The following is a 23,234-nucleotide window of genomic DNA, read 5'->3' as shown; positions in this document are numbered from 1 at the left end:
ATAGGGTGCCATTTGGGACGCAAACTAAGACCAGCATACACGGCGGTACAGGCATGTGATTCACAGTTGATTGCAGAAGTGATAAGCCTCAGGTCTGTGCTTGTTCTACTACCCCATGACTCTACATCAGAGCTGGGCCAGGGAGCCTCCAGGGCTTCTGCCTGTTGGCCTGTTGTATTTAAACATTCCTCCCTTCCTCTCTCTCCCTGGGCGGAAACACAGCCCATTAGCATCACATGCTGACAGACTGACAGGCAAGCTAAACCTTTTCATCACAAAGGCATGATTCAGCAGAAAAAATATATTATTGTGTTAGTTCAAAAGTAGTGGGTCTGTCAGAGAAAAGGGAAAGGTTATTGTACAATAGCATATGAAAAGCATCAAACCTGAAGTGAGGGTGTGGAGGCCACTTGTTTCAAAGAATTCCATGAGGAAAAGTTTAAGATTAAACTTGGATAGAGGGAAAGGAGAGACATGCTGCGATGTAGCATTAGATCATTCATACTTCTAAGTGTAAGTCTCAATTTGGTGATTCACGCTCTAAAGTAATACGCTGTTTTTAAAAGCTCATGTTCTATAATAGTTATGACTGAAAACACGATGTATAATGTATAAGTACTATCTATCCAGATGTAATGTATATCAACATATCAAATTACTTTATTCTTGCTATGTAACTACTGTGAAAAAGAAAAAGTGCCATGTATGTAAAATGTGTGTAGAATGTGCATGTAACAACAAAAGAAAAAGCTGTAAAAACATTTAAAATAATAATACAAATAAAAATAAAGCTATTTTTATGGCCTGTTGCAAAAGAGTGGTGAATCCAGGTGGGTCCCAGGGATGCTGGCAGAACTGTCAGTGTCAAAGGGAAAGCAGGCTGGTAAGCCTGGACTGATCTCACGTACTGTACACTAAAGCTGGGACTCACTGGGAGGTAATGTATCAAAATTACCTCAGGGAGCTTTGGTATACTTGTGCTTGCTCCAGAATGATCCCAACTGCACTTTGTGCAATCCCTGCGTGTGCAACTGTCTGTGTCCTCGGTTTGCACAGTGTGCTAACAAAGCCAATGGAAATACAGAGTTCACATAGCAGTGAACTCTGCTACGTGTGGATTTGTACTGGGTTAATCAATTGACTAGATCAATTTGTGTGTGAGATCGATGGAGGGGTGAAGTGGCTGTCAAATAGCCTAAACCCCCTGTCAGCTGGACCAACAGGATCCTGACAGATGAAGAGAGAAGTAAAGTAGGACAGACCTTGAGGCATTAAAATGTTTAAGAAGATAAAATACCATTCAGAATAAGTGTGTTATGAAAACCGAGGCCCCAGTCTCTTGGCTGTGTTTGGCACTACAGTTTAGCAAGCTTACCAAGTCAATAATGTCACTCATATTGTAAGTCACTGACATTGTATGCATACCAAATGCCACCCTATTCCCTATACAGTGCATTCGGAAAGTATTCAGACCCCTTTAATTTATCCACTTTGTTACATTACAGCTTTATTCTAAAATGGATCAAATTGCCTTTTTCCATCATCAATCTACACACAATACCCCATAATGACAAAGCGAAAACAGGTTTTTAGGAATTTTTGCAAATGTATTAAAAATAAAAAACAGAAATACCTTATTTATATAAGTATTCAGACCCTTTGCTATGAAACTCGAAATTGAGCTCAGGTGCATCCTGTTTCTATTGATTATCCTTGAGATGTTTCTACAACTTGATTGGAGTCCACCTGTAGTAAATGCAATTGATTGGACATGATTTGGAAAGGCACACACCTGTCTATATAAAGGTCCCGAAGTTGACAGTGCATGTCAGAGCAAAAACCAAGCCATGAGGTCGAAGACAGGATTGTGTCAAGGCACAGATCTGGGGAAGGGTACCGAAAACATTTCTGCAGCATTGAAGGTCCCCAAGAACACAGTGGCCTCCATCATTCTTAAATGGAAGAAGTTTGGAACCACCAAGACTCTTCCTAGAGCTGGCCACCTGTCCAAACTGAGCAATCGGGGGAGAAGGGCCTTGGTCAGGGAGGTGACCAAGAACCCGATGGTCTCTCTGACAGAGCTCCAGAGTTCCTCTGTGGAGATGGGAGAACCTTCCAGAAGGACAACCATCTCTGCAGCACTCCACCATTCAGACCTTTATGGTAGAATGGCCAGACGGAAGCCACTCCTCAGTAAAAGGCACATGACAGCCCGCTTGGAGTTTGCCAAAAGGCACCTAAAGGACTCAGACCATGAGAAACAAGATTCTCTGGTCTGATGAAACCAAGATTGAACTCTTTGGCCTGAAAGCCAAGAGTCACGTCTGGTGGAAACCTGGCACCATCCCTACGGTGAAGCATGGTGGTGGCAGCATCATGCTGTGGGGATGTTTTTCAGCGGCAGGGACTGGGAGACTAGTCAGGATCGAGGGAAAGATGAACTGAGCAAAGTACAGAGAGATCCTTGATGAAAACCTGCTCCAGAGCGCTCAGGACCTCAGACTGGGGTGAAGGTTCACCTTCCAACATGACAACGCAGGAGAGGCTTCGTGACAAGTCTCTGAATGTCCTTGAGTGGCCCAGCCAGAGCCCAGACTTGAACCCAATCTAACATCTCTGGAGAGACCTGAAAATAGCTGTGCATCGACGCTCCCCATCCAACCTGACAGAGCTTGACAGGATCTGCAGAGAAGAATGAGAGAAACTCTCCAAATACAGGTGTGCCAAGCTTGTAGCATCATACCCAAGAAGACTCGAGGCTGTAATCGCTGCCAAAGGTGCTTCAACAAAGTACTGAGTAAAGGGTCTGAATGCCTATGTAAATTTGATATCAGTGTTTTATTTTTAATACATTTGCAGAAATGTATAACCTGTTTTTGCCTTGTTATTATTATGGGGTATTGTGTGTAGATGAGGAAAAAAACAATTTAATCAATTTTAGAATAAGGCTGTAACGTAACAAAATTTGGAAAAGGGGTCTGAATACTTTACGAATGCACTGCATATGCACAACATTCGACCAGGGCCCATACCGCTATTGTCAAAGGTAGTGCACTATGTAGGGAATAGAGTGCCATTTGGGAAGCATCCTAGGTTACCAACATTGAAATGGAAATCAATAAAAATGTGGGCTGAACAACACAAATAGTGCAATCTAATATAACTGGTAGTAACATTAGTCACTCTACGAACCCACAAAATAGGTGCAGATGATTGCTCTCCCTGACGTTGTCTGGTTGTCACCTCTTTACAGTACGATGCAGCTGAAATTGACCGTTGAATCGTGCTCTCTTTGTCTGCTACTACGATCACGAGTCGTCACGACCTTACAAAAACACTGGCTTGGTCTTTTTTTGTCTTGACAAATCAATATTCCGTGTGTCTTTGTGTTTTAAAAAAGAGTCATTGAGTGGGATGCTGGGAGTAAAGGATTTGTATTCCCTCTTCACTACTAGGATAGAGAACAAACAGGCAGGCCTCTGAGGTAGACACAAAGCCGCAGGCAAAAGGCATTGATCACCAATGATCTCTCACTCTTCCTCTTTGACTGTCTCTCTCTTTTTATATATGAGCTTGTCAACTTGATATGGTATATTTGCAGAGCTTTGCCTTCAGAAATCTTTTTAAAATAGGTTCCTATACAGTGCCTTCAGAAAGTATTCATACCCCTTGACTTATTCTACATTTTGTTGTGTTACAGCCTGAATTCAAAATTGATTAAATATATGTTTTTTCTCACCCATCTACACATAATAACAAAGTGAAAACATGTTTTTAGAAATGTTTGCACATTTATTGAAACTGAAATACAGAAAATTGAATTTACATAAGTATTCACACCCCTGAGTCAATTCTTTGTATAAGCACCTTTGGCAGTGATTACAGCTGAGAGTCTTTCTGGTAAAGTCTCTACGAGCTTTCCACACCTGATTGTGCAACATTTGCCCATTATTATTTTCAAAATTCTTCAAGCTCTGCCAAATTGGTTGTTGATCATTGCTAGACAACCATTTTCAGGTCTTGCCATAGATTTAAGTCAAAACTTTAACTAGGCCACTCAGGAACATTCACTGTCTTCTGGGTAAGAAACTCCAGTGTAGATTTGGCCTTGTGTTTTAGGTTATTGTCCTGCTGAAAGGTGAATTCATCTCCCAGTGTCTGGTGGAAAGCGGACTGAACCAGGTTTTCCCTCTAGGATTTTACCTGTACTTAGCTTCATTCCATTTCGTTTATTATCCTGAAAAACTCACCAGTCCTTAACGATTACAAGCATACCCATAACATGATGCCGCCACCACGATGCTTAAAAATATGGAGAGTGGTACTCAATAATGTGTTGTACACATTGCATTCAGGACAAAAAGTGAATTACTTTTGCAGTATTACTTTAGTGCCTTGTTGCAAACAGGATGTATGTTTTAGAGTATTTTTATTCTGTACAGGCTGCCTTCTTTCCACTCTGTCAATTAGGTTAGTATTGTGGAGTAACTACAATGTTGTTGATCCATCCTCGGTTTTCTCCTATCACAGCCATTAAACCCTGTAACTGTTTTAAAGTCACCATTGGCCTCATGGTGAAATCCCTGAGCGGTTCCTTCCTCTCCGGCAACTGAGTTAGGAAGGACGCCTGTATCTTTGTAGGGACTGGGTGTATTGATACACCACCCAAAGTGTAATTAATAACTTCACCATGCTCAAAGGTATATTCAATGTCTGCTTTTTTGTTTTTACCCATCTACCAATAGGTGCCCTTCTTTGCGAGGCATTGGAAAACCTCCCTGGTCTTTGTGGTTGAATCTGTGTTTGAAATTTACTGCTCGACTGAGGGACCTTACAGATAATTGTATGTGTGGGGTACAGAGATGAGGTAGTCATTCAAAACTCATGTTAAACACTATCATTGCACACTGAATCCATGCAACTTATTATGTGACTTATTAATCAAATTTTTACTCTTGAACTTATTCAGGCTTGCCATAACAAAGGTGTTGAATAGTTATATACTCAAGACATTTCAGCTTTTCATTTTTAATTAATTTGTTTAAAACATTCCTCAACATAATTCCACTTTGACATTATTGTGTATTGTGTGTAGGCCAGTGACACAAAATCTAAATTTAATCCATTTTAAATTCAGGCTGTAACAACAAAATGTGGAAAAAGTCAAGGGATGTGAATACTTTCTGAAGGCACTGTATATGTTTAAATACTGGTGCCAGAAATGGTCAAATAATAGTGCAATAATGCCTTGATCTTTTTGTTTTTGGTGAATTTCCTTTTTTGACAAGACATGGCTCAAGTACCCACGCACCGCTATTGGAAAATCACTGGGGAAGCGACCAGAGGACAACAACATCATGAGATGCAACAATTCAAGTTGTTTCTGTTAATGACGTATGCTCTCAAAGCGATTTGATAGGAGAGACGCCAAATCCAAGCTGGCTTCGCACAGTTGAGCTTGCTCGGTTTAGCTCAAAGCTGATTGACAAATTGTTTCACTTTTTTTGTCAAGGGAGGCCAAATGCTCACTGGCTTTCCTTGCATTTAATGCTATGGGTGGCAACAATGTCATACTCGTTTGGACCAGACAGTATCAGATAGATGGCCTACACATATAGAGACAGAGGAGCGCTGTTTCGCTCGCTCAGATGCTTTCTCCTGTGAGATACATTCAGCCTCTTGCGAAATGAAGGAATATTATGAAACATAAAGAGACTAAAGACAATCGCGCACTAGCGACTCCTGTGGTGGGCCGGGCGCAGTGCACGCTGACACGGTCGCCAGGTGTATGGTGTTTCCTCCAACAGATTGGTGCGGCTGGCTTCCGGGTTAAGCGGGCATTGTGTCAAGAAGCAGTGTGGCTCAGTTGGGTTGTGTTTCGGAGGACGCACGGCTCTCGATCTTTGCCTCTCCCGTGTCCGTACAGGAGTTGCAGCGATGGGACAATTGGCTACCACGAAATTGGGGAGAAAAAGGGGTACAAAATAAAAATATGAAAAAATATAATACAACATTTAAAAAGATAAGCAGCCAATCTATTTTTGTTTTGCCGTAGGTCAAACTAGCTGCAAACCTGTCATTAAGACTAGGAGTCTTATTTGACTGACACAGCGCGATCATCAGTGTGCAGCTGGGAGGGAGGAAGACAAGTCAGTCCTAGCATGCATCCCAAATGGCACCATATTACCTACATAGTGCACTACTTTTGACCAGGGCCTGTATACAAGCAATAAACAACTGGAAGAGGGTTTAATTTAAATCAAATTAAATATACATAAAGTAGGACCCCCAAGTATTTCAGCCATCTTTCAATGGGTGGTGGGGGGATGTGGTAGGGGTGAAGGGGTATGAGGAAATCAAGTGGCTAAAAACTAAATCTAACATAGCTGCCAAAATTAACACTGTATGTGACCGAGCCAGAGGCTGTGTCCCAAATGGCACCCTATCCCCTATATACTGTAGTGCACTACTTCTGACCAGAGCCATATGGGCCCTGGTCAAATGTAGTGCACTATATAGGGGATAGGGTGCCATTTGGGAAGTAACCTCTCTCAGGCTCAGACATGGCTCATTGTACATTTATTTATTGTGTTATTATTTCTCTATTTTTCTCTCTGCATTGTTGGAAAAGGACCCGTAAGTAAGCATTTCACTGTTAGTCTACACCGGTTGTTTACGAAGCATGTGACAATTTGGATTTCATGACCTCAGAGTGAATGGTCCGACAGTCTCTCAGCACACTGGTGCCCTTATTCCAATAAAGGAATCTGTCTAATCCCCCTTCATCCAAGGCAGCGCCACTGCTGACTGCCCCGGCCCCAGCACTCCTATCACCCTGCACCCCCCCCGACTCAAAACTCAGCCAGGCAGGCACACATCCTCAGGGCAATAAGACAGACAGACAGGATGGGAAGATAGGCCACGGTCCCCTATGCCTGCCCGGGTGAAAACACACACACATTAACACACATGGACAAATACACACAGACATATTTCCATGCAGGCTCACACACACAAACAGACAACCTCAAAAGTGCCTCTCCCCTCTCTCTGGCTGTCCCTGATCCTGAGGTCTTAACATTAGATCATTGTTTACATGTGTCATGGTAGGCGACTATAGCTAGAATGGCAGCAAAGTCTGCAAAACCAACAACCACTGAAACATTTCTTCTTCATCACAGCATTGAATCTTTGACTGTTTATTATTATCTGAAACCTATATGCACAATATTACAATTGGATTGGGTCAAATGATGATGCAAGCAAGCAATTGTTTTCTCTACTTTTTTATGGCCTTTTAGAGCTTGAGTTCACATTGGTGGCTCCCAGACTTCTGCCAGTTGGGCCAATTTGAATTCAGTTATGGAAAATAAAGAAACTGACTTCATGAGAGATTTGCATGTATAAAGAACACCCCCAATGGCTGTTGTGTAATCATACTGTATCATAATATACCACACATTTCTACCCGGAGGATATCAGATTCGGAAATATTCAATCATATTTGGATGAAAATAAATAATTTGGCTAATCTAGAGGAATAAAGTTGACATGAGTGAAACTTTCAAAGGAGTGAATGTTGAAATATGTTAAACATTTTCAATACCATAGGCTAGGTAGGTGAAATACCTTATGGTTTAAGGCAGTGGTATTCAAATATTTACAGCAGGGACCCCATTTCTTTCCCCATTTATACCCCATTTTTTTTTGCAATAATTTCTTGTGACCCCACCCCAAATATAATGACAACCTTAAAATCGGTACATTTTTATTTTTACATATTTTATTTTTTTATGAATTTAAGTTTCTCTAATCAAAATGAAAAAGGAACCAATAAATGCATTTACTCAATAGCATTTTATATTTCAAATGATCTTTCTCAAAAACGTTTGCATATTGTCCCATAGAATAATCTGTCCTCTTAATTTGTTATATATATATATATATATACACACACACACTTTTTTTGGGGGACCCCACTGCAGTTCGACCCCAACTTTTTGAATACCACTGGTTTAAGGGTTTAAGTCACCACCACTTCCACCACTTCCTTTCACCTATAATTTTGCTTCACCTGTGCAAAGGCCTTACAAAGGAAGGACACGCCTACAGGATCTGTTCACATATTAACTTTCCAACCGAAACTTGACATTTATGGTTAGTTCCTATAGTGTCACCCATAGACAAGACACATGTAGCCTAAACACACACACAAACAGAGAGAGCGAGAGATACAGAGAGAAGTCTGAAAACACGTTTTTTCCGTTTTCTTTAAGGCTTTGTGAATACAGAACAGATTACAATGTTAAATCATTATTGCAATCCAATAGGCTAATCGCGCTGTATCTGGAATGGCGCGCGCACACACACACACACACACACACACACACAGGCACCAGCAGTTTACCTTAAGAATTCTTGTAGACATGTGTCACAAAATCGGTGGCCACACGTAGAAACTTGAACAGGCTCGCGCATGGCTTTACTGCATAAGGGACATTGAAAACGTCTCTTCGGTTTCTCCAGAAACTTGTAATCAAACCCCGGCATTGCTGCAGGATTAGTAGAAATACACTACAGACGAATGTCTCTCCGTTCGCCTCTGTGTCCTGTCCTCCTGCGCGATTTGGGGTTTGATGTCACCAATGTCTCTCTTCTGATGGCCGTCAGCAGAGAAATTCTCCGATATTCATGTCGCCTTCGCCAGCCAGCGACAGATCGGTTTGCGAGACGAGAGTATTGACCGATTCAGTTCCGCCGTCTCTCCAGCAACCGGGTGACCGAGTGCATGGAAACAAAGGGAATCCTCGACAGTACAAACGTTATTGTATAAAAACCTGGCGATGTCTTCTTCTGACAATCTTCCTCTGGGTCTAGAAATGCAGGAAAATATTCGGCATATGTCTCTCGGCAGAGGTTACACTGACAGATTGAAGACAATGCTCTCATCCCATCTGTTTAGGTACATAGCCCCGCCTACTATTTTTCTTGCGGGAGGAGTCGGATGTGAAATTAACATAGCCTATCTGCTTTTCTATGCTCTGGGTCAAAGATATCTCCTCCTCTGATTTGATTTATTTGTCAGCTATTTAATTCAAGTCTCTTTTTTATGAGATGAATGATATCAATCTAAAATTAATGGAAATAAGGTAGGCTTTCACCTGTAAATTATTTGGCTTGAATGAAATAGCTTGAATGGAGTATGTTCATTTAAAAAAGGGTACAGATGTCTAATGTTCAATCAAAAAGTTAAATATTTGTTTTACATATCCTAAAGCCTGCTCAGAAAACATAAGATGTATTGATTAATTGACCCTAAGTATACACATGAATCACTAATTAGGAAGAGCTGCCCTCTGGTGGTGAAACTGAAAAAGAAGAGCCTGATATTCATAGGGTTGCAGATCAAGATGATCATCGATATGAAACATTGACTTTGTTGAAAGTGGTTTCAAATGGCAGGACAATAACTTGTCTTTAAAATCTTTACAATTGTGTCCATTTACAATTATTCAATAGCCATAGGTTGTCATCATCAACCTTGTTGCTTCAGGATTACATCATCACACAGGCACAGTCACATGCGCTTTCTTCAAATAAGTGGCGAAAACCCGCCACAGCATTGTATTACTAAATCATAGACCCTGTCATCGATAGAGTACCACAGTATGAATCATAATACCCATAAAGCCTAACGGTCAAACAGGGAAATGGTTCCAATCGTTTTTCCACCATACATTTTTCCCATAGGGGATTTTAGAAACACTTAAAATAAGGGCTGTGTTTCGTGTAGACTTACCCTGGCCTGACGTTTTGATAACGGTGTAAATCTCTCTAGGACAAGGTGACTTAAAAAAAATATATATATTTTACCCCCTTTTTCGATCTTGTCTCTTCGCCCAACGGGCTCGGGAGGCGAAAGTCGAGTCATGCGTCCTCCGAAACATGACCCGCCTGCTTAACCCGGAAGCCAGCAGCACCAATGTTTCGGAGAAAACACTGTTCAACTGGCAACCGAGGTCAGCCTGCAGGCGCCCGACCCGCCACAAGGAGTCGCTAGAGCCCGATGAGCCAAGTAAAGCCCCCCTGGCCAAACCCTCCCCTAACCCTGACTATGCTGGGCCAATTGTGCGCTGCCCTATGGGACTCCTGATCGCGGCAGGTTGTGATACAGCCCGGGATCGAACCCGGGTCTGTAGTGACGCCTCTAGCACTGTGATGTAGTGCCTTATACTGCTGCACCACTCAGAATAATTTGCCTGTACTTACCCCCCGAAAATGAAATGCTAATTAGCTGCTAATGTGGCTATCATAAAGAACTACAAATGCCATGATGATCTGGACGAGACTGCCGACTCGAGCAAAGGTAAGAATCTCTGAATTAACTACCCAATGTTAGCTAAATGAAGTAATGAATAAATTGGCTACATTTCTTTAAATGCACAATTCTGTGAACTGTCTTGTGCAAATTTTAAATTGACACAATACCTTATAGCAAAGGTGTCAGCTAGAGATGACGTGCAGGAGCTTGCAGGGATATGTAGTTTTGCATGATGTCTACTTCAAATCTGAAAGTAAATAGAGCCAAATATATTGATAAAAGTCACCTTGTCCGAGAGAGATTTACATGATTATCAAAACATCATGCCAGGGTAAGCCTACATGAAACACAGCCCTTATTTTAAGTGTTTCTAAAATAGAAAAACAATTGGAACCATTTCCCTGTTTGACCGCAAGGTTTTATGACACCTCCACTGTGGGACTCTATATAAATTATATATCTATATATACACACAGTAGATCTATAGATATCATAAACAAACCAATACATGTTTCTACTTTCTCTAACCCCTGATTTATTGCTGGCTCAATTCATCATAAACTGTTTTCACAATCATTACAGATTATTTAACTCAGTTTTGACTAAAGTAATCTGACATGACAGCGACCCAAACAAAGAACATACATTTCAAATTTCTTTCCCTTATTAATTTCTCATTTGGTTGATATTACAGAAATGTGGGCATTGTATTATATACAATAGGCGTACTATCCAGTGTTTTTCAATTATCTGGTATGTACAATGAAATACAAGAAAATACCATTCCCTCTTATTTGACAGAATTTATAAAATGGCATAGTCATATACCAACAACAAAGGCAGTAACAATGTAATAACAGCGCAAATACACATGGTTATTTGTTACATAATGATTGGGAAATAAAACAGTTTTTTTCTCACAAAAAATTTAGTGTCAGTGGTACCACACATAAGGTAAATTAATAGGATTGTTCTGACAAATTGTCAACACTGCAGGCAAAGCACTAACATGAATCATGTTCACATCTCTTCCAAAAATGGAAAACAAAAAATCTGCTTGGAAATCATCATCTTGGATACTAGACAGTGATTAACCTTTTTTTGCACTACAGTTTACCCACATTTTGGGGGAAAATGCATTGAAAGTATATGGAGCGTTACTTTTTTCACTGCGACCAGCGATCAGTTTACCCACCTATTTTATACCACTACATCACTGATACTAGAGTGGGTGACAGAGATATAGTAGGGAGCAGGCCAATAACATTGATTTCCTCTGTCTGGAGCACTTACCATCCCAGCCTGTTTGGAAGCTTTCCAGAGTAGATCAAGCCAGTACATACGTCCCAAATAGCACCCTTTTCCCTATATAGTGCACTATTTGTGACTAGGGCCCATATGGCTCTGTTCGAAAGTAGTGCACTATGTAGAGAATAGGGTGCCATTTGGGATGCGGCCAGTGTTCTAATTAAGCACATCATATCAAACTGACTCATGCCTAGGGCTGTGGCGTCACGAAATTTCATCAGCCAGTGATTGTCAAGCAAATAACTGTCAGTCTCACGGTAATTGACCGTTAATAAACATAAAACACATTTAGCATCTCCTGGCTTTACAAGCCATTTTAAAAAGTCTAATAAATCCATGTAATATAGCCTACACCTTCACAATAAATCCATTATTTATTTTAGACAGGTCTAAAGAAGTATGAAATGAAGAAAATGTAGTCTATTTCAGAAGAAAAGAATATCATACTCTGAGTTGTACTTATGTTAGGTCCTGATGTGGCTAAGCCAAATGGCTGTGGGCTACACTAATTCATTTAGCAGACAAGATTTGCTTATAATTCTGTGTCATTATTTTATATTATTTTATAGTATGAAGAATACAATTGAACAAAGCTGAATAAAATATAAATATTTTCTCCAAATGATTTGAGGGAGAGCGCACATGCGGCTATTCTGTGTTGAGCGATTAACAAAGAAATTGGTACTCCTATATGCTTAATTTAGAGTTATTAATGTAACTTTAGTTGTTCTACAAACGTTGGGCTATATGTTTGGATTTTTAATACATTGTAAGGCTGCATGATGAGACTCTAATGATGATTTGAAAAAAGTTGCTTGAAAGGCATGAGCTCTGCATTGTTTTTTGCACAGGCTGTACACACTCCAATAGTCTCTCATTCCCAATTTGACAAGCACTGCCTCGAATTTCATGGCGGCATCCCCTTTGTGGCCGTAATGCACCCAAAAAAATCCATGCCTTTTGCGGCCCGGAGTGCTGCGTTGTGCCCTTCTCCCTGAGTGTGCTGCGCAATCCAAAGGGCCTCTCACTCACATGGCTCTCCGTCACGTGATCGGGTCTTTCTCACAGGCTACAAGTGAAGACAGACACATCAGGGACGCAACTGCGCGCGTCCTTATCTAATTCCGAGGTGCATATTGAAGATATTGGAAGAACTGTCCACATTTACTTTTCGTCAGCCAACAAGATGAGTAGGCCTAATGAACAGCAAAAGCTCTAGCCTATGTCAATCTACTATCCCCCATAGTACAAAAGTTGACCTATTCTATGTGAGAAATATATATTCCAAACATAGTCAGTTGTGGGATGCGATAGATCCCAAATTAATACAACATTTTTTTTAACGCAATGAGGCTGATGCAACAGATCAGAACGCTTAGCTTAAAATGTTGATAAACTATTAGGCTATTTCTTCACATTATAAGCGCAGCAATGTGCACATGGTAGTAAGCTATAAGCGCAAATGTTCCATTAGCAGAAAACACCATTATCAAAAGTGACAGCAAATGTGATTATGCATGTGATGCTTTTATTATAAAGGTGCATTTTTTTGGTGAGAATTATCTTCCCCAAACTTGAAACTCACGCGCTGCTTATATATACACCAGTTAGGCTCTATACCCCTTGTAAAGCTGATCAATGTGCTTAATTTTAAGAAGTTATTTGGCCACTTTAGTTGTGATACAAACCTTATTAAAACATATAGGCCTATGGGCTAGGCTACATGAGGTGTGCGACTATGATTAGAAAAAGTCACAAAAAAAGGCTTTGTTTCTTATGCTGGGCATCATTGAGGGTTGAAAGGTCTGTGTCTTGAATTGGATGTACTATAGAAGTGGCCTCCTTTAGTCAACAGTCTTAAAGAACATTTCACTGTTCATGTGTTGTGTAAAGGTACCTTACTATGACACTAAACAAACCATCTGTTATTGTGAATGAAAACAAAAGTTACTAATCCAATTGATGAGGACTAATCCTAAAAGCACAATGAGAGAACTGATAATGTGCTCAAGATTTAAAGTGCTGTAGTTGCTTGCTTTATTTCACTGACGAGTCAGTTAGTAGGCTCACACTGTAGTGGCAGTACTACACAAGCAGCCTTCCTTCTTCACACACATTGTTTTGCCTAACTCAATACTGGGTAAATAAAGCTACCAAACCAGTTAGACATCCTGGGACTGTGTGTTTTATCATGCTAACCTCGCTGGTGAGAGAGGACAAAACCAAGCTCCCCAATGACTTCCTCCTGCAATCTCACTCCAATACTTTTGGTAAAGCATTCTATTAGCTACCAGCTACACAAGCTTAGGAAGCTAAATAGCTTCTAAAATGAGAAGTTTGGAATTTTCTGCATTTGTTCCATAAATTGTGCCATTAATAAGGCACCACCATTTACATAATACTGTATGAAAAACATAATATAAAAAAAAGCACAAGTTCATTTAAACTGACTTGAGACATCTGTAAGATGTGCAGGAATCCTTCACCTTGTGCCACTGTTTCTCTCCTGACAGCTACTGAGGGGGTGGACGGTGGTGGGATGGTTTTCAGAGCTGTATCATCTGGGGACAGGCTCCTCAAGCAAAGCTGAGAAAGAGCAATCAGACAAGCCATCAACGTATCACTGACATTAGCACTAAAGACAGACAAGAATATACCATCTTACACAATGCATGCATGTGTACAGTTACATACTATAAGGGGCCTGAGTCTTGTAAAAGGTTTCAGGACAGGTATTGAATTATTTCAGTCTTGTATTTTAGATATAGATACACCCACATTTTTATCTTGACTACTTCACTTAGACACAATGCAGTAGGTATGGTGGCACAATAATGTTTCTAATGCCCACACACTGCCATTGTCTACCATGGATTTAGTCATACTGTATCTGGACTAATGTACTACTCATACATTGATAAAATAACAAACCTCATGGAAGTCAAATGTAGGTGAAATGACCTGTGTGAGGGCACTCTGGCTACTGTGTTGGCGTTTCAGGTCCCTACCACATGGTACACACTAATACTCAGCCAGGTCAGAGTTACACTGGAACAGGTCTTGGGTCTCTTCCAAAGATTAGAGACGTCTCTCTTACTTACTGACTAGATTTTATGTGCAATTTAATATTTCCTAAATCTGCATCTATTTTTAATATGAGGGTTGCTTTAGTTTATTTCATGCATCATTTTAATAGATATTGATTACGTCCCAATTGGCATCCTGTTCCCTATATAGTGCAGTACCCTATGGGCTCTGGTCAATAGTAGTGCACTACAAAGGGAATAGGGTGCCATTTGGGAAACCATCGAGTTTTAAAGCAGAGGAATTGCTAGCTTGTCCGCTATTCCTGATTAGAGGGACCATTCATCACAGGCTGGATAATATACAGTATTCTCTTATTGAGGTTGGGGAACTATTCACATTACATGAACATCCATAAACTGCATGCAAGCAACCTGAAATCAATGTGAAATGTGAGTAAATGATTACTGGTGTAAATGGATACAGACATACAACCTAACCAACCCTCTGCCTGGTTTTGTGGACATGGCACAGAGGACGCCTATTATCAGAGACACTGGTTTGTTACATTCAGGTTTATAGACAGAGCTAACCCCAGCTCATCTCCCCAATGGCTAACGAGCTAAGCATGATAGGGAGGCAGGCCCCTGTTGTTCTTTTTATTGCTTGTGGAGAGCAAGGCACAACTGATTGCCTCAACCACCGTTAATGAGCCTCTGTTACTACAGACCCTGAGGCTATGGAGACACAAAAAGCCAAACATGGGGCTTGGTGGTCACTTCCGAATTGACTGACTGGGAGAAAGCTACGGGAAAATCTGCATTGTGGGGTTAGCTAATTAGCAATCTATTAACAAATAGGCTCTTTCAGACCTTCTGTTCTACAAGGAAAAAACATGGATCTCTGTCAGTGTCATCTAAAAGGAGCTTGTCTCAAGTTTCTCTTTTCTTTCATCCCGGGATTGGTGATTGCTGTTTGATTTCACCACATACAGTATGTGCTACTGGCAATTTCACATAATTTTCTTTAACAAAAAGGTAATAGGTAAAATATTTAGTTTCACTGCCAGCAGAGTGTTGCCATGACAACAGGCCACCGACGTCACCGTGAACGGGTGGCTCTCGTCGAGCTGCACTGCCTTCGGTATCCCAGAATCCTCCTCTTTCCTTCCGAGGCGGCCACGGGCCCCCTTTCCCCAGGTATACACCTCCCCTTCTACACCAAGATAGAGAGAACAGAATAGTTACGTTCTTCAGCGCACCCCCAGGATTCATGAATCTGCACAATCCTCAACAGACAGCACTCTTCTCCTCTCTTCCCCTCCCCTCTCTTCTCTTATCCTCCCCTCTCTTCTCTTCTCCTCCCCTCTCTTCTCCTTTCCTCCCCTCTCCTCTCCTGCCAGCACAATGGCTCTATCTATCCCTGGGAGAGCAGAGCTGAACAAAGACAGCCCTGAACAATGAGGTGACTGTGCCTGCCATCTCCCTATGACACATTCTGACATGTATTGTGTCATTCTCCATAACTCTCTACCCTTTGGAAAATGTCTAATACACCTCTGTTACAACATATTAAGGACCTTAAAGCATTTGCTGAAAGCACATTTACATAGACATTACAGAAACAGATTGGTACAGTGTTCAATTAGCGCTTCTAATAAAGTGCATTATCTAACTTCCAAAGTTTACTGAGGACATCACGTTTCTCCAATATTTTATATAAACTGAAAATGTCAGCTTAAAGCATCTTCCCCTGATTGCCAATGCCCCCTAATCACCTGATCCAATGGCCAGAGTGAAGGCATCCCCACAGGCTGCCATGGTGATGCCCTGTAGGCCCGGCACCGTGTAGGGCACACGACTGGTTCGGCGGGAGCTACAGCCCAGCTGACCATGCTGGTTACTGCCAAACGTGAAACACTTACCCTTCTCTGGACACACGGAACAGGGGGATTAAATGTGTGAAGAAGATTGTTATTGTGCATTGTCACAGGACACATAGAAGCACAATCATCCTATAGTAGATAATGGTATTACAATACAGCTACATGTTTTACTGTGTAAGCATGACACGGGGATGTCACATCCTTGCAGCTTATAGGAACTTTGAGTTTCTAGTTACGATGGGTTCAGGAACTGCATGGTGACATATCAGGCATATGAGGCGAAGACAAAATATAATTTCACCTGTGACGGCAACAGAGTGGGCTGTTCCAATGTCAAAGTAAACAACCTTGTCCACGTTCAGCGGTGCTGATTGGACAGGACTAAACGAGTGGACTTCTTCAATCTGGTCACAGGGGGCTGGCTCCTCTGCAGCGTTGATCTTATCCAACCCCAGCTTGTTGAACCTAACCAAGCACATTTAGAGGAGACGCAATTGTTTTCATGGCAGCACATTTATAGGCTTAAATGTAATTTATAATGGGCTGCATTTACACAGGCAGCCCAATTCTGATCTTTTGCCCAATTATTAGCATGCAAAAGATCTGATCTGATTGGTCCAAACCCAATTATTGGAAAACTATCAGAAGTGGTCTGCCTGTGTAAACACAGCCATTTAAAGAAAATGTCAACCTACTATTCTGGCCATTTAATTAAAGAAAGTTTGAATCGTTTAAAAAGGGAAACATTGATATCTTAAAAGTAAACTAGATCCAGTTGACCTTATCAGCTGAAATGTGTTTTCTACAATATCACACTACAAAATTGTAAGGAGAAAAGTTAAGAAATGCTGTGTCATGTTCTGTAAGAATTAATTGAAGGGGAGTTTCTTGTTCTAAATATTCATTATGGAGTGGAGTGAGTAAGAGAGAGAGTTAGGGAGGGCAGGAAGTAGCTAACCACAGGTATCTGGGCAGTGCAGTCTCCACTCAGCACCACACTCTGCCCTGCTATAGCACTCAGACCTGGATTCAAATACTATTTGAAATCTTTCAAATACTATGAGCGTTTGCAGATAGGCAAGGATTGCAGTTTTGAGAATATTATATTGGTCCATTAAACCAAGCAAACTCAAACAAGCTCAGATTAAGTATTTGAAATGATTTCAAATAGTATTTGAACCCAGGTCCTAACCCTCGCTGTAATAGAACCCTGCTTCCTGCCTACGAGGATTTCTGGTAGATGGGTTAACTATCAGAGAGTGTTTGTCACTGTAAGAGAATGCTGCCTCACTGGATATTGTCCCAGAAGATAATGCCACACACCACCTCTATAAATCCAAGCATGTCAATTAAGAGTTATAGTATGTCAGTGCTTAAGCAAGCAGGGTGTTGGTGCAGTGGAAATCTAGGGCATGTTTCCCCTTTAATGTGTGCGCTGCTCTTTAGTGAGTTGTTAAAGAAAAGGATCACTCACATTAATAGTAACCTCTGTGGAATGCCTGTGCAATTTCACAGCACTTTCATGCAATGACTGAATATGTTAATTATGTTGTTACTACATTCCAAGGGAAGGTTTATCCTAATGCATTTAGGCTAGAAAACAAGCATCTGTTTAGAAGAGGAAATTGATTTGAAATGTGGACTAGTTTGTTACATGTACTGATGCTCATATCTTGATCCTATTAGAGGATGTTTGCTTCCTGGTTAATTGGAACTAAAATATTCTACTAAGTAGACTATAAGAGAAGGTAACTTTACCTGTTGCTGCCACAGGCCAGAATGCTGTTGTGGGTGCTGATAACCATGGAGCAATCCACTCCACACAGCACCCTGTGGGCCTCAAACTCCCCTGGTACACACACCTGCTGGGGAGAGTTGTGGGAGTCCAGGGTGCCCATCCCCAGGCGACCTGCCACAGAGGGGAACAGATAGGGAACATGAGGGAGCAGAAAGCAGAACATTCTGTTAGAATGCCAAGCTCTTCCACAGACACTGCTAACATAAACCAAGAAGACAGAGAGTGACTGACGACCCCAAAAATAAACTTGCTAATTTACCATTGTCTCCTCTTCCCCAGGAGAATACTTCTCTGTCATTGGTCACAGCAAGCACATGGGAAGCACCACATGACACCTGGACCAGCTCATATCCAAGTAAGGCCTCCACGATCTTGGGCTGGGCATAAATACATACAGAGAAATAATATCAAGCTTTTTCACCAGAACGACTGACCACAATAATGTTTATAACATACCTCAAAATCATAGACATTTACCTGTGTTACGTCATTAAAATTCCCATGTCCGAGACAGCCATTGCTTCCGCTTCCAAACGTCATAATAATACCTCGGTCTGCAAATTGAAAATAAATAGAGGAGATTACGATGAGTTGATGGGTGTGGTTATATCACAGTGTGAGTTTTAATCCCTAACAAGGGAATACTAACTTGCTCCACCACGGTGATGAGAAATATAGAGCTGGGGCTCAGAGAGGTTCTTTAATCCTGTGTCATCTGCTTTTGGTATTGGACTAATGACAGTTCCCTCAAGACTATGACTGTGACTAACGGTGTATCCCGGTTGGAGAAAGTGTACCTCCTAAACGCCAGGACAGCAGTGTGGAGATTACATTCTGTAGGGGAGGACAAACACTGATGAATGTTCTCTTGTCAGAAGTGCAGTAAAAGAGGTGATTACATCCACACGTTTAAATGCAGCTTCCATTCCAATGCTGCTCCAGTGCTTTATGATAGTACTATATACTGCAGTGTGTGTGTGTGTGTGTGTGTGTGTGTGTGTGTGTGTGTGGCAGCAAAAACACACAGTGAATAAATATTGATTTCCTATAGTGAAGCTCCCCTACTGAGGCTGATCTGACACGGATACTGTCGTCCCCAGCAGGAAACACAATGAGAGATGGTGTGCATCCCAAATGGCACCCTATTCCCAATATAGTGCACTATTTCTGACCAGAGCCCCATGGGCCCTAGTCAAAATTAGTGCACTATATATGGAATAGGGTGCCATTTGAGACGCTATTATGGCCTGTACCTGTCATACAGGTGGTAAAGAGATCCCCACAGGACACAGACTTGATGGTGACTCCAGACTGGCCCTCCAGGAAGCGAGAGATTAACTGCGGCTGCATCTGTTCCACTGCATCAGGCAGAGTGGGCTCACCTGATCCTACTGATGGAGCCTGGCACCGCACCATTAGGACGTGGTTAGGAAATGTGTGATAACACTCTCATATTGTTAAAAACAAATCCTTTATCTTATCAGCCTTTAACCATTCTAATGCATAATCTGAGGATATTAAAGGGACAGCTAGTAGCTTGTTGGTTAACGTCAATATTTATATATGAAGCCATAACTGAGGTTGACAAGCCTAATTCAAACAGAGAAGGGAAAAGGGGATCAAGAAACCCAATCTGACCTCCCAGGTGATGAGTCGGCCTGACTTGGTAACGCCCATCTTCTGTGTGCGTCCCAGGGCCACCTGCAGCACCTCTGTGTTGAGCATGGGTAGACGCAGGGGCGCAGAGATGCCACTGCCCCATGTGTACACTGATGACAGGGGGAGGGAGTGCAACTTTCCTGTTCCCATCCGTCCATCTAGTACAGGACATTATATTAAAGGTGTTAATTATTACAGAACTGGTTCAATCATGGATGTGGGTGGAATGTCACTGACCTCTGAATGACCTTGTGCCGGTAATTCGCCCTCCTGGTCTACCATGACCTCCTGACTGCACGGTGGACATTGGTTTCTCGATTCTGGACCAGAAATCAAAATGTATTTTGGTAATGTATGTATACATCAGATAAATGTTGTTTTCTTATGATGGGTCTGGTGACTAGAAGCTACAGGCTTTGGCTGCGTCCAAAATGGCACACTATTCCCTATATAGTGAAATGTATAGGGAATAGTGTGCCATTTGGGATACACCCTTTTGTGGCATTCATTACCTACGCATTTTGACATTGCCTATATCAGTGTAGAGGTTGAGCAGGGGTCTGATGCAAACAGGGTGGGCCATGATCTCATTGAGCTGTGGGCGTTTGGACGGGTCCAGATTGAGCATGTTCATGATGAGCTGCCTGAGTTCTGGACTGTACCGGTCTGAGATCGGGGCAAAGGTACCGCTCATGATCTTCAACACTAGGGCAGGTAGGTTCTGTAAGAGAAGGAAGAGTGACTTAGCCCAAGGAGAGGAGTTAAATATTCAAACTAGGTTAATGATTTCTTTATGGGTTTACTTTTGGACCAGTAAGCTTAAGGCATCATCCCACAAATGTAAATACATTTTACATGGAGATGGAAAGATAAACTCTTCAAAGACTCATGTGAGATATGATTAACTTCAATGCTATTTCTGGATCTATTGACACATAATTCCAAAGTGCAAGGACAGTTTATGAAATTGGAATGACAATGTATGAAGTGCATTTGAAAAGATTGTGTACAGCAGCCTCGAAAGCTCTCTTGAGGCTGGCTAGCTCATATAGAACACAGCCCAGGGCCCAGATATCACTCTTCTGGTTGTAGGGCTTCCCCTCACACAGCTCTGGAGAGATGTAGCATGGGGTCCCCACCACCTGAATGGAAATAAAACAAAAACAAAAGATAAACTCTACTGCCAGTGCTGCCTATGACTATGCTTATCATCAGAGTATGCATTTGGCCATTACTATGTAGTCAGGTGACCAATGCTACGTCATGTTCACTCACAGTGTAGGCTTTGCTCTTGCTGACTAGGATTTTGGAGATTCCAAAGTCACCTATTTTGACGATCATTTGATGCTTGTCAAGCAGAATGTTCTGGGTCTTCAGGTCGCGGTGTAGGATGAGCTTGTTGTGCACGTGGTACAGGGCCAGCAGGATCTGGACAAAGAAGTGCAGGATGGTGTCCTCATCCAGCAGGGAGTTACAGCGCTTCTGAATGTAGTCGGCTAGGGTTCCACCTACAGTAAGAAAGCAGGTAAAGAATACAGTTACAGTAGAATAGATCATGCTCTCAGGCCACCCAGAGTTTTGTAACATAATGCAGTGCCCTTTATTATATATCTCCTGAAGCGCTGCATCAGGGACTGACATCTGATGAGACTGAATAAGATCTCATGGGGAATGTCTGACAAGCAAAACATATTTGCATTGACCCCCCCGTATATAGCCTCGTTACTGTCATTTTATTGTTGCTCTTTAATAAAAAAATAGTTTTTCTTTTTTTCATTTTGATTTTATTTATTTATTGTTTACTTAGTAAATACTTTAACACTTATTTTTTCTTAAAACTGCATTGTTGGTTACGGGCTTGTGAGTAAGCATTTCATTGTAAGGTCTACACCTGTTGTATTCGGCGCATGTGACAAATACAATTTGATTTGATTAGATATTTGACACCCTATGTTACAGTATAGGTGTCAGACTTTCATGAGAACAGTGAGCTACGTACCTTATGTGTTATGCAACAAACAATTGAGGGGGGCCTAATGTGATAGTACCTGGTGCATATTCCATAGCGATCATCAGAGCCTTGTCCTCCAGGAAGTTCTCATAGTACTCTATGATGTTGGGGTGGTTGAGCAGCTTCAGCACCTGGCACTCGTTCTGGGCAGCGAGGCGTTCATCACGGGACATCTGCTCTACTGGGATCTCCTTCAGGATCACAAAGGCCCCGTCACTGCGCCGGCGACACAGGTGCACTATCCTGTCACACATGACATGGGAAGGTGAAGAATGAGTAGTGTGGGGAAGAGTTGGGAAAGTGTGTTCTGGTGGCTATCCCCTTACAGTGGGCCTACTTGCTTGTACACTCTTGTACATTATTGCCACTGATATTGGTGCTATGTAATGCATGCATGTCTGTGGGCATTAGAAAAACATCCTAGAAACTAGAATTTTACAAATGTATATAATGGGCAAATAACATAACACATTACAGTTATGACTAAAAAGACAACACAGTAACTTTGTACTCATCATGTACTAGTATTGTCCTATATTGATTAGGGCGGCCATAGAAATAGAATGAGCGCTTAATTCTACTTGTATCTTAATTCTACTTGTATGCGGGCGGCCTTTTAATAAAAGATGCGCGCGCCGTTCCGTACTCGACTGAACCAATTTACATGCATTCCGTGATTTGGCTGGCAAAGGAGACAATCGGCGACGTTTTTCACTTTACCTTAAGTTTGACATGAAGAGAAATAAAACATCACAAACAAAGTATGAATAAGACTACTGTTCAAAGTTCAAAGTTAATCACTTTTGGTTTACCCAAAAGCTCCTCTTCCGACCACTTTGATTTTCTCATACTTCTCCATCTCCTCTGCTCAAGGCTATAAAAAAACGAAAGTCGTCTCCAGGCAACACTTCGCTGCTCCTACAGGGAACAACTAGGGACAAAAAGCACGCAGTCCTGAAAGCACGCTTCTTCTGTTTTCCTTGGGCTATTTGTGGTTACTTCATATAATTTTACTAAATTAGATTTTGTCATCAGGAATACTGGTGTGTGTGTGTGTGTGTGTGTGTGTGTGTGAGTGAGTGAGTGAGTGAGTGAGTGAGTGAGTGAGAGAGAGACAGAGAGAGAGACAGAGAGACAGAGAGAGAGAGAGCGTTAATTCCCACACAATATCTCTCCTGTCCTAGGTATGACTGCAGGTAACAGTGTCTAGACGGCATATAATTATGGA

General features: G+C 41.6%; 2 protein-coding genes across 3 annotated transcripts in view; both read right to left on the bottom strand.

Annotated features, from left to right (window-relative positions):
- Positions 1-8,978, bottom strand: part of LOC121560176 (TNF receptor-associated factor 4) — a 65,864-nt gene extending 56,886 nt beyond the window's left edge. The window contains exon 1 of the mRNA XM_041873206.2: positions 8,408-8,978. Within this exon, the coding sequence (XP_041729140.1) occupies positions 8,408-8,550 (143 nt within the window). The 5' untranslated portion in view covers positions 8,551-8,978. The remainder of the gene's footprint in view (positions 1-8,407) is intronic.
- Positions 8,979-10,528: 1,550 nt separating this feature from the next.
- LOC121560183 (serine/threonine-protein kinase Nek8) lies at positions 10,529-22,867 on the bottom strand. 2 transcript variants are annotated; one of them, XR_005998902.1, is made up of 15 exons: positions 22,819-22,867; positions 22,044-22,249; positions 21,271-21,503; positions 21,006-21,137; positions 20,508-20,716; positions 20,233-20,315; positions 19,975-20,153; positions 19,590-19,737; positions 18,814-18,890; positions 18,596-18,713; positions 18,297-18,447; positions 16,840-17,003; positions 16,431-16,583; positions 14,116-15,868; positions 10,529-10,568 (listed from the first exon to the last, which is right to left on the bottom strand). XR_005998902.1 is itself a non-coding variant. In XM_041873220.2 (14 exons), exons 1-14 carry the CDS (start codon positions 22,863-22,865, stop codon positions 15,666-15,668), a joined length of 2,103 nt encoding a protein of 700 aa, XP_041729154.1. In that variant the 5' UTR covers positions 22,866-22,867; the 3' UTR covers positions 13,346-15,665. The 2 variants fall into 2 exon arrangements, 1 of the variants encoding a protein (XP_041729154.1); XM_041873220.2 differs by lacking the exon at positions 10,529-10,568 and having other exon boundaries at positions 13,346-15,868.
- Between the last annotated feature and the right edge of the window lie 367 nt (positions 22,868-23,234).

This window comes from Coregonus clupeaformis, chromosome 6, assembly GCF_020615455.1.
Source record: "Coregonus clupeaformis isolate EN_2021a chromosome 6, ASM2061545v1, whole genome shotgun sequence".
NCBI classification, from domain to species: domain Eukaryota; kingdom Metazoa; phylum Chordata; class Actinopteri; order Salmoniformes; family Salmonidae; genus Coregonus; species Coregonus clupeaformis.
Note: the sequence above shows the minus strand (reverse complement) of the source record. Positions and strands in the feature narration are given on the sequence as shown.